Source organism: Halichoerus grypus, chromosome 7 (genome assembly GCF_964656455.1).
Source record: "Halichoerus grypus chromosome 7, mHalGry1.hap1.1, whole genome shotgun sequence".
Lineage (NCBI taxonomy): Eukaryota > Metazoa > Chordata > Mammalia > Carnivora > Phocidae > Halichoerus > Halichoerus grypus.
The window spans coordinates 34,405,508-34,417,761 of NC_135718.1; the positions used below are offsets into that span (position 1 = coordinate 34,405,508).

At 37.9% G+C, this 12,254-nt stretch overlaps 1 protein-coding gene across 10 annotated transcripts in view; it reads left to right on the forward strand.

The window, feature by feature from the left end:
* CPEB3 (cytoplasmic polyadenylation element binding protein 3) overlaps positions 1-12,254 on the forward strand; it is a 188,122-nt gene that overhangs the window by 63,264 nt on the left and 112,604 nt on the right. For 7 of the 10 annotated variants that reach the window (XM_078077370.1, XM_078077363.1, XM_078077365.1 and 4 more), the window contains one exon: positions 8,156-8,315. In XM_078077370.1, the coding sequence (XP_077933496.1) occupies positions 8,156-8,315 (160 nt within the window). The remainder of the gene's footprint in view (positions 1-8,155; positions 8,316-12,254) is intronic. The other 3 variants (XM_078077369.1, XM_078077367.1, XM_078077368.1) reach the window with 1 other exon arrangement.

Here is a 12,254-nt window from a genome sequence, read left to right on the forward strand (position 1 = left end):
TTTTGTAGTTTCTTGAAGCCTGCTCTTTTGACCATTATATTTATTTTTCTCCCTTTCTGTATCCTTCCTGGGGGATAGGATTTCCCTATCCTATCCCCTGGCTTTCTGCCTTTTACCTAACACACTGCTAAACTGTTCTCCTGCTCCATTTTTAAGTGCATATTACTTAACTCTGAACTCTTTACCATAGTCAGAAGTGGTAGCAATAGGCATTTGTACTTTTTGTCCAGTTCACCTCTTTACCCTTCGCCCAGCTAGATTTGGCCTTAATATGTAAGTTATTTCAAGTGAATAAGGTGATTCCAAAAGCCATGTTTCTCAATGTCTGATAAACTGGGCTTCTTATCTGGTCTGGGTGGCAAACCAGTGAGAAGAGCTGTGAAGGAAGATTGGGAATGGCCGGGAGCTAGAAGAGGCTAGGTGAAAATTGTCGGTTGTCATGCTCATCTGATTGTTGAGTGAAACGATCCTATTGCCTTTTTTTTTTTTTAACTTCTCAAGAACCTTGGTTAGTTTGGTTTGCTGTTAACAGCAAGAAAAAATATAATCTGATTAGGAAAAAAAAGGTTAAAGTAACTGGAATTAGTCAACCTCAAGAAGAAAAAGATGAGAAAGTCATAATTTCTTTGTATACCCTAATTTTATCCCAGGCTGTATTGAGGGTTCTTGAGAATTTTTTGTATGGAAGACTGTGTTGAACAATAATCTTAAAGAATGTTAAAATTTGCAGCAGGTGCTGATCAGTTATTTCTTTTCTGAGAATAGAGAAGGGAGAAAGGTTTCAACTTTGTAAGGACTCTAAGTTAAATATAAGGAGTATTAGCTGCTTGCTGTTGAGTGACAAGGAGAATCTACAGTCATGTTTTCCAGAGGGCTATAAATGTAATTGTCTCATTTGGGATGGCTAAAATGGACCACAGACTGAAGGACTTGATACTTACTGAAGATGGGATGAAAATCTTCATTTGAATAGTTATTTTTTTTCCTTTCTCTCACGTGAGTGACAGGTTTTCCTTTATTTGGGAAAGGTTTTAATCTTAGGGCAAATGTATGTCAAGCTGCTCAATTCTATAGTAAAGTTCAATTTGATATAGGAACCTCAGTTTTTGATAGGTTCTGACAAATAATGACAATAATTGGTTTAGAACTATAAATTCCTAGACTTCTATTTTGTAATATGTAGAAATTTTGTGTTACAACTCCTCTAATTGTTTGCTGCCCCCATCAAGTATTCGTTATTACATGTCCTGTCTATTCTTTATGGTACTCTTAAGCAGATTCTGTGCTTGAAATCACTACATCTTGAACTTTTGGATGTATTGGCTCTTTGGTTTTTACTCAGGACTGATAAGTTCTATAGATTCTTATGTTTCATTATTAGTAGAGTCTTTCATAGAAACGGGGGGTCAAAAAATCATTGTGCTAAAGTAGACCAAGCATGGAAGAGATGCAGTTAAAGGGCCAGAACAGAAATTTTGAGAAAACTGGGGGATGGGAAAGAAATCTCAAAATCAGAAGTTACTTTATAGAATGTATATGGAAGTGATTACTTGATTCTTTTAACATAGTCACTACGCATTTACTTTGTAGGAGGGATGTGTATATGGTTGGGTGGGGGAAAGACAAGAACATACTATTAAAAGGGACCTATCTCAGAAGCACATATTGGTCAAAGAAAACAAATTGCAGAACAGTATGCATACTTCTGTGTTTAAGGGAAGAAATAACATAAAACATTTTTCTATGGGTACGTATATGTATGAATGTATTTTTAAACATCTGAAAGAATACATGCCAAATGTATGTAGTGGTCTGAAGAGTGTAAGAAGGCAGGATTGGAGACTTTTGCTTTTTCTGTAATAGTCTTTTGTTTGTGTGTGTTCAGGAAGAATGGATTTATGTATTAGTTGTATGATTAAATATTCACTTAAAATAAGGAAAGCATATTAATTACCACCAAACAGTGTTTATAGTGTAGATAGGGAGCTGAGATAGTTTCAAATAATGTAAACTCATTAGAAAATAAGAGTGGTAGGGGCGCCTGGGTGGCTCAGTCGGTTAAGTGTCCGACTCTTGATTTGGGCTCAGGTCGTGATCTTGGGGTCATGGGATTGAGCCTCGTGTTGGGCTCTGTGCTGGGTGTGGAGCCTGATTGAGATTCTCTCTCTCCCTCTGCCCCTTCCCCCCCAATACAAAAAATTTAGAAAATAAGAGCAGTAGAGTGGAAATTTAGAAATGGCTAGTTTTGTGAGTTAATCCTCTGTTAAGTGTTGAATGCATTTAACTTTGAAATGTTATTATCCATACATATATTGAAACCATATGATAAACGTAAAAACCTTTCTTCAGGAATTCCTCCTGTTTTTCTGTATTATTTCACAACACCAATTATCCTTTCCTAGCCTTTTCAAACATCTACCCACCTTTTGATTTTTTTTTTTTTTTTAAAGATTTTATTTATTTATTTGACAGAGAGATAGCGAGAGAGGGAACACAAGCAGGGGGAGTGGGAGAGGGAGAAACCAGCTTCCCGCTGAGCAGGGAGCCCGATGCGGGGCTCGATCCCAGGACCCTGGGATCATGACCTGAGCCGAAGGCAGACGCTTAACGACTGAGCCACCCAGGCGCCCCAGACCTTTTGATTTTTGATTCTGTCTGTGCCTCTGTTTTTGCTAGCCAAGTCCCCATTGTTTATGGGACACAAAACAACTGATCAGTGTAGAAGCTTTGGAACATTACTGGCATAGACTTTTCAAAGTCACAGACCTGGGTTCACATCCTGATTTCTGCCTAGCTTTGTGACTTTGAGCACTTACATAACCTTTGTGAGCCTCAGTTTTCTCTTCTGTGAGATGGAGATAATGCTGACCCTGTAGGGTTGTGGTGAGGATTGAGATCATGGCTATAGAGCATTTAGCCCAGTTTCTACCATATAATAAACACCATGATTAATTTTATCATTTGGTTCTGGAGCTGCCTTTTTCCCAGATGTTGTTGGACCCTTAGAGCCTTCTATCTTGTATCTCTAGGAGAGGATATGTCTGGGGATAAGCCAGAAACGGTAGAAAGGGTCCTAGATTTCTCTCCCAAGAAAAAGGCCGGTGAATGGGATAGGGCTGGTGGAGGTGGGCCTGTGGCGAGGCTAGAGGGTAGATAAGCTACTTCTCGAGTTTAACTATCATTTGAGTAAGTAAATGACTAAGGGCAAGTGAGGATTAATTAGGTTGCCTATGTGGCAGGGTGGTGGTCAAAGAAGCCCGTCTCTGAATGTGGTAGGATTAGGTTGAGGGAATGTTTGTGAAAAGGATTTAAGGTAGAGGAAGTAGGAGGAAGTCAGGGAGGCAGTAGAGTGAGACTCCTTAAGAGCACAGTCTGGATTTGAGTGGATTGGAGCCTTGGCTCTGTTGCTTACTGCCCTGTAATATTGAGCCAGTTACTTAATCTCTCCAAGATTTAATTGCTTAATTTATAAAATAGAGTTGTGAGGGAATGCATTTAGCATGCTTAGAATAGTGGCAAGCACATATTAAATACCTGATAAATTTACTAATATTAAGTCAAGCTGAGGGAAGAAAATAAGCAGGGCTAGTGAACTGTACAATGGAGTGGGCTCCCTCTATGTACAACTAACTGATAGCATTTGTCATTGGTTATCTTCAAAGAAGGAGTCAATAATGGGATGCATTATTTATAAATGTTCTAATACTTCCTGGTGTGTTTGCTTGTTAAAAACAAATGAAAGAAAGATGTTTTCCTTATTTTCCCTATATTGAGAACCAAATCTTATTAAAAAAAAACTTAAGAGGTTAGTTGCCACTTCTAACTTTTGTTGTTGAATGATAAATTATGGTCTAATTTTCTCTATGATTTCTGCTTGAATTTCACTGCAAATTTTGTAGTTTTTCTGTCCTTTTTGTTTTGTTTCTTGCAGGCTTCCTGGTTAATCAGTTATTTTTAGCAATGCTTACTACTTATAAAACAAACAGGATGAATAGTACGCTGCAAATATAAATCAGTGAGGCATAGATAAATAAATTTTAATGAGAAAATAAGTCTCTGCATTGAAATTTGTTCAATTAAGAAGCCTGTGCAAATTTTGTCCTGCATTTCACCTGTCATCTTTTCATCTGTTGAGCACTAGTGAACCTCTGGGTTTTTAAATATATCCCAGTACTCTAAGGTGGCATCATAGAAGTTTCTTTGTGTTCTCCCTAATATTCCAGTAGCCACCACTGTACAGATTGTTGTACAATCTGTTGTACATTCTGCCTTGTTGTACATTCTGTCATTTAGTACTAAAAATAACCATACGGAAAATTATCATCATTTTATGGATGAACCAAGGTTTAGAAACTTGTTCAGAGTGACATGCCAGCAACTGGCAGAGCCAGAATTTGAAAATCAGGTGGCTGATTTCAGAGTATGTACTTATAAGTGCCAGACCACCAATTGCTTTCCTACCCCACAATCAGAAGACTGTAAAGCTGACCCTTGGCAAAGTGGCCAGGCTTGTTTCTTTCCGCTGCTATCCTTCTAGTCCCTCCCTCACTTTACCATCTCATTTTACTGATCAGGTACAGGTGTAAAGGCTTAACTTGAAGAATCATCCAGTCTAGTGGCTCTCAAATCTAGCCAGTCAAAAGAGCCTCCTGGGACACTTATTTCTTTTAAAATTATGACTAAGTTGGTTTTAGCTGGAGCCCAGGAACTTGCATTTTAACCATTCTACATGTGATTTTGACAATCTGACAGGTTTGAGTAGCACTTCAGATGCATGAGTCCCCACCCAAACACCCCCTCCAGTTTTCCTGACAGGTAGTCATCTAATAATCCAATATTATCTTCTGATGGGGACTCAACTACCATCTTGCCAGGAAGGTCATTTTTGGTAGTTAGATGCAATGCTGTGCTTCTATAGAGCTTTCATTTACTAACTGTCGTGTATGGACTAGATCAATTTCTTCAGGCTTGTGTCTGTACTCCTTAGGTATTGGCTTTGAGGTTAGATCCAGGCTGGAAACTTCTCTGAACCTCACCTTCCTCATGTGTGAAATGAGTGTGTTGTTATCTACCTTGAAGGATTATATCAAGAACTAAATGAAAAAAATAAACTGTCCTGACTGGAAAGATTCTTGAATGCCTTCAAACAGCCATTTCTTATAGTCCCTTCACCTTATCAGCCTTTTTTGAAACAGTCCCATGCCTGCAGGGCTCTAGTTAGAAGAGTGGAGATATATATATATATATATTAGAAGGCTCCTAGGCATCCATTCCAGGATTGTCAGTGCCAGAAATAGGTTGTCATTTTGACTTCTCATCCATACACTTCTTTTTTTTTTTTTTTTTTTTACCTGTGGCTTTTCCTCTGGACAAAGAATACGATACCTCTTATAGAGACAGATAAGCCTACATTTCTGGAAATTCAGTTTTACTCCTTAAGTAATTGGGGTTTCCACTGATAACTTGAACCCAGCACAAAACAAATGATCTGCAGGAAGACCTTAAAGGTAAAAGAAAAGTCCTTCTTCAATTATATAGAGACCAAAATGGAGAACCAAAGAAAATATTGCAAGTCTCTTTCTTATCCAACAGTAGACAGATAATTGATGAGTGTTAAAAAACTGGGGAGGGGTGCCTGGATGGTTCAGTCGATTAAGTGTCCAGCTCTTGATTTCGGCTCAGGTCATGATCTCAGGGTCCTGAGATCGAGCCCCATTTGGGCTCCCAGCCCAGCGTGGAGTCTACTTGGGATTCTTTCCCCCTCCCTACCACTCTCTTCCTCCCCTCCCACTCATGCTCTCTCTCAAATAAATAAATAAAATCTTTTAAAAAAAGGAAAGAAAAAAATGGGGTGGAGGTAGCAAGTGAGGGGGGCAATGGCAATAAACTAAGAAATGTTGAATGCTTGCTCTTTGGCAAACACAATGTGAGTAAAATAAATACTTAAGTAATTTCAACCTAATCTTCACAGTTAAGATCCCATTTTACCAATGAGAATACTGAAGACCATTGAGAATAACTAAGACAAGCCTCTATACCTGGTCAGATTCAGGAGAACTGGGACTTTTCAGAATGTGATTTTTAAAAAATTATAATACATACATGTTCTTTAAGAAATAGATGTCTTAGTTTCCATTGTACTGTACATATTCCCTGTCAAAACACCTATCATTCTCTTATTTTAATTGGTTATGTCTCTCTCCTACTACTTAATTGTACATAGGGACTGGGTTTCAACATTCATCTCTGAATCACTTGGGCCTAGTACAGGAGTTGACCCTTGACTTGTGCATTAAAGGTTTGTAAAAACAGAATTTCTGTCTCTGGCATTTGAAAACATCTGCACCCTCCACCCCTACTCCTCATCTCTGAGTTAAAAAAAAAAAGTAGGGGGCCTGGGTGGCTCAGTTGTTAAGCGTCTGCCTTCGGCTCAGGTCATGATCCCAGGGTCCTGGGATCGAGCCCCACATCGGGCTCCCTGCTCAGCAGGAAGCCTGCTTCTCCCTCTCCCACTCCCCCTGCTTGTGTTCCCTCTCTCACTGTCTCTCTCTCTCTCTCTGTCAAAAAATAAATAAAATCTTAAAAAAAAAGTATAGAGTTGTAAGGGATATTAGAAATACTCTAGCTCAGTCCTCTTGTTTGTATAAAGGGAAGAATTTCAGGCACAGACTGGAGAGGTAGATCATGATGGTACCCCAAAGCCCCCAATTGTTAGTAGTTATTCTAGCACTTTTGCCTCCTGGTGCTCAGTTCTTCTTAGGATCTGCATGTATACATACTGCTTTCATTCATTCAATAATCCTCTGATTCTTCCTTTATGCTCAGTGCTGCAGAAATGCCACTTTCCTTTCTGCCTCCCTGAATAGATATACAGCCATGCTTTCCAGAAACCAGAAGAAAAACAGCTTCCCAAGAGTTAAGACTTAAGCTAGAAAATGGTCACTGAAGTTGAGCTTTTTACCTGTTATATTCCATTTTGCTTATCCAGACAGTTACTTATTATTGTTGTTCTTTGGAGACGATAAGTCATCATTTGCAGGGCTGGGTAGACTGTCCAGGACCCTGAAAATAATCTCTCATTGCTCTAGTTTGATTTGGTGTGGTTGTTGAAATGTGTGTTTTGCTTTTGTTTTTTAAAGATTTATTTATTTATTTGAGAGAGAGAGAGCCCACGTGAGTGTGTGGGGGGCATGGGAGGGCGAGAGGGAGGGTGAATCTCAAGCAGACTCTGCACTGAGCCCAGAGCTCCACACACAGCTCGATCTCAAGACCTTGAGATCACGACCTGAACCAAAATCAAGAGTCAGGTACAACCGACAAAGCCACCCAGGCACCCCTGTTTTGCTTTTCTTAAACAAAAGCAAACTAAATCCGTAATGTGATTTATTCTGTAATGTGAAGCCATGAGTTGTGCTTCCCTTTAGCTCAGACCAGTAAAAATAATTTGTACATGATAGTCTGCCATGGGCTCAAGTGAAATGTGGTGGAATGATGATTTTTCTTCACTTAGTTTGTGTTAGCTCTCTATTTTCAAAATGTTTTTGACTCTAGCATCATGAAAACACTATCTTGGGTTAAAGTTTTTTCATGTGAGTGCTTTTCAAAAGTTAATTTTAGTAGTACTTTGGACATATTTTAAGTTTTATAGAGTATATCTAGTGTATGGAACTTATCTGTATTAAATATTAAAGATACCCAATAAAATTAGATTGTAATTACAGTCACCTTTTGATTTTTCAGGAAAGTGATTCTGTTCGTAGACTTGAGAGTTCTTAATTATGGACTTCCTCTTGATAAAAAATTCTCTGTTCATTTGAATAGAATGTTTATTTGATGGTGGAGGCTGGGGTGAAGGGCTCAGGGCAAAGTCAGTTGACTTGACTCTTTGAATTTACTTTCTTAAGTTCTTTTGAGAGAAAGTCTGAAGTAGTGGGACATATACATTAAAGAATATTGGGGAAAAGGATGCAATTAATTGTAGAAATTTGTATTAAGCTTAATGTTGCCAAATCATTATTCTTATGAAAAGAATGTGTGTTATTAGAACTATCTGGAACTTTGATTCATGTCATCAATCCATGGCAAGAAGCAAATGATACAGTATTAATTTTATGAAGTAATTTTATGTATTGTCTTGTTCTGTTTTTATTTTTAGGACCGGAGTAGGCCCTATGACACTTTTAACTTGCATTCGTTGGAGAACTCCTTAATGGATATGATAAGGACTGATCATGAGCCTCTGAAAGGTAAACACTACCCTCCCAGTGGCCCACCAATGAGTTTCGCTGATATAATGTGGAGGAATCATTTTGCAGGTTAGGAATATTCATATGTCCATTCCTTGCTTGGTGTTTTAAACAAAAATCAGCTTTTTAATAATTGTGATTTTTTTCATTTTTTTTTTTCCGTTTGTTTTTGTTTGCTTCTGTAAAGCATTGTGGAATGTATTTAAAGTTGATTTTTTTTTAACCTGGGTTCAGCTACCTACAATAATCAAGGTTGATTGCTTTAATCATAATGTCTGGCAGAAGCATGTGTTGGGTAGCATGAGACCAGAAGTCAAGTTTTCTGGGCTTGGTGCATTTGGAATCCTTAGCTGAACCTGGATAATTCATTTAAGTTAAAGTATACTGCAAGGAAATGCGAGATTTAGTAAACCAGTCTCCAAAGACTACTTCAGAAAACTTCATAGAAAAGAGTTCCATTTTATTAAAATATAATCACTTTCCTTGTATAAGAAGTATCACTACACAGACTTAAGAGCAGCCAGTGATTCTTCGCATTCTCTAAGGCTAAAACGGAAGGAAAATGTCTTAAAGTGTGTAAATGTTTTGGGTTAAATATAAGGCAGAAAGTCCCAAGGTCAGCAGTATTAGGACTTCCTATTTTTAGAGCCCATGTAAATTCAGGTTAGTGGTTGATGTTACATTCCTAATTACAGATAGTTCTTTTTATGTGTTATAGGACTTTCAGGGGCCCTGTGTATTTTAAAATACCATAGTGGAAATATCCACTTAGGTTTAGAGCCTAAATATCTGAAAACTGAAGAGTTGGCCACAAGGATGCCCATCTTGTTTGAGCCCTTATGTTCTCTGGAGCTGTGAGGAATTTGATCCCCTCTGGTTCTCTCCAGGCTTTTATATAGGGTGTGACTGACTATGAACACCTGATAGTCATTTCCTCAAGCCACCTCAGAAATCCATTTCCTCATTTTCTTGTTACACTCATGATTTTCTGCGCTTTCCTCAATTTCCAGGGAAAAGAAAGTAGTTAACTAGCTATGAAGAAACTAAAGGATTTGAAAAAAGCTATATTTTAAGGCCGTCAGAAGTAGGAAAAAAAATCTCTCATTTATTCATTGTTATATTTAGTCACCGTTACCACGTCTTTGCTCAGTTGAAAGATTAGGTACATGGTAATTTAGAGCATATTTCACTTAGAAGTGAGAATGGTGTTAAAAAAAAACAACAATGATATTCACAGACTGTTTTGTGTTTTTAGTATCTTCTAAGGCTGCATTTGTCTTCCTTTTCTACCACAAACAGCTATAAGCCTCTCCTAATTATTCTAAAATATTCAGCCCTTGTTCTTTATGCATACCTGTTTTATCTTAGTCTGTATTCTTTTCTTCTAGCAATAAAAGATTATGAAAGGATCTTACATTATAGTCTGTAAATAATTTTCCAGAATTTTGTGGATTTCCAGAATTTTGTGGCAAAGTGTAAAGAGGGTACTTCACTATGGGGTAAATACCTTATTCCATTTTTAGTGGCCCCTTTTTTAATGCATGTCCAACTACCTCTGCATATATTTCTCTGCCACACTTGTAAATGTGAGGTTTCATCTGTAAAAGTCTTTTGCACTGTACTTATAATATGTCCTAATAAGTTGGAAGGCGCATAATATGTACTTTTTTACAGCCTTAATATGCTTGCAACTTCTCTATTCATCATACCACCCACCTTGATTTCCTATGAATGGACTGCTTCCCATGGTCAATTACATCACCATGTCATTGTCCTCTGGGTAGAGTGTTGGAGCTTCCTGTCCCTTTTCCAGCTGGGAGACTTTTAGATCTGGCTTATGGCACCATGTATTTGATCCTTATTACTTCTAATAACATAATTATGATGCTGGCATTGTAAAGGAAATATTTTAAGTAATTTTTGACTTTAAAAGTGGAGAAAATATAGTAACAAAAATGTAACTGAAAAAAATAAATGTGATCGTGTATCCTTATTTTTGTATATTTTATATAATAAACATTATCCTTGTTTTTATCTGATCTTTATAATTTATTAATAGGCCTTAGCTTTGGACTGTTAGATTGTTTCCAGCTTTTTCTCCATAATAGGTGATGCTGCCATGGATAAGTTCTTGCACATAGCTTTTCCTTAAGGTAAATTCATAGAGAAGATCTCTGGGTCAAAAGATGTAGACATCTAGGTGAATAGAGCTTAAGAGAAAGGTGGTAGGCTAGGGGACGTACCATGTGGCTTCCCTATGAGTCTGTCCAAAAACACTTCCTTCTACTCCATCCTGTTTTTCCTCCTACTTTTAATATCTTCTTCTCCCACTTGACCATGGGAACACTTTTCTGAGTGTTTCAAAACTCAAGTTACAGAATCATAGGGTTTTTGTATGCTTGTTTTGTTTTTTTCTTCCTGGAGCTTGATTTTCTTTAGGAAAAAAAAAAACAACTTTCTTACTCAGTGTGGGAATTTCAAATAGTACGTTACAAAAACAAAAAGGAAAGTGAGAAAACAATCTGAGACTTACTACCTAGAGATAGCAAAGATTATTATTTTTATTAACATCTTTCCAGGCATTTTTATATTCTCTTAGCAGGAGATTAAATTTCAACTCACCCTGACTTTGCAGTCATTCAAACCTGGGTTTGAATCCTGGTTCTGCCTCTAGTTGACTGTTGATCTAGATAAATCAGTTAGCCTCTTCAAAGCCTTAGTTTCCTCATCATTGAAATTAAGCACCCACTTCATGGAGTGGCTACAAAGGTCAGATAAAGTTCCTGAGGTGAGAAACTGCTCCGATGTTATTTATTTAGTTAGTTAGTTTTGACTGGCAGTGGCAGTGGTATGCTACTGCCTGGCCTGGGTAATAAATTAAACCTTATATTCCTACAATATTTACTTCCTTCTAGCTAGACTGTAGCTAAATGTCAAAAGCTTTCAAATGCAAGTTGTCAAAATTTTGTATTTGCCATAGATAAGTAGTGATTATTGAAGGATAAACATTTTGTCATTATAAAAAATCACCTGAAGGAGAAAGGAAAATAATCCTAAGTTATGTTGGCTTTCCAAAATTGTGTATCTAAATCATGTAAAGAAAATATAACAGGATATCACATTCATTAAAAATAAAGTACTTCATGATGTATTTAAAATGAACCTGATGAAATATGTTCACAGCAATATTTCATCTTAGAAATGTATGCAATGAGGGGCGCCTGGGTGGTTCAGTTGGTTAAGTGTCCGATTCTTGGTTTCAACTCCGGTCATGATCTCATGGTCGTGGGATCGAGCCCCACATCTGGCTCTGAGCTCAGCGTGGAGTCTGCTTCAGATTCTTTCTCCCTCTCACTCCCACTCACTCTCTCTCTCTCAAATAAATAAAATCTAAAAAAAAAAAAAAAGTATGCAATGAGAAATCCCTTTATTCAACTGTTTTCTTGAATCAAGGGGAAAAAACGCTTAGTGGGAGAAATGACAGAATAGGAAGTTCAGAAAGTAATAAGACTTCTGTTTTAGTAAAGAACTTTTTTTTTTTTTTTAAGATTTTATTTATTTATTTGACAGAGAGCGAGACAGCAAGAGAGGGAACACAAGCAGGGAGGAGGAGAGGGAGAAGCAGGCTTCCCGCTGAGCAGGGAGCCCGATGCGGGGCTCGATCCCAGGACCCTGGAACCATGACCTGAGCCGAAGGCAGCCGCTTAATGACTGAGCCACCCAGGCGCTTCAGAACTTTATTTTTTTAAAGATTTTATTTGTTAGAGAGAGAAGGAGCAGAGGGGAGGAGCAGAGGGAGAAAGAGAGAGAGAAGCAGACTCCCTGCTGAGGAAGGAGCCCGATGTGGGTCTCCATCCCAGGACCTGGAGATCATGCATGACCTGAGCCGAAGGCAGCCACTTAACCGACTGAGCCACCCAGGTACCTCTAGTAAAGAACTTTAACAGTTTTTTCAATCACATTTATACTTACGCTCAGTAAAACCAAGTCAGCCTTGAAGATGTTTGT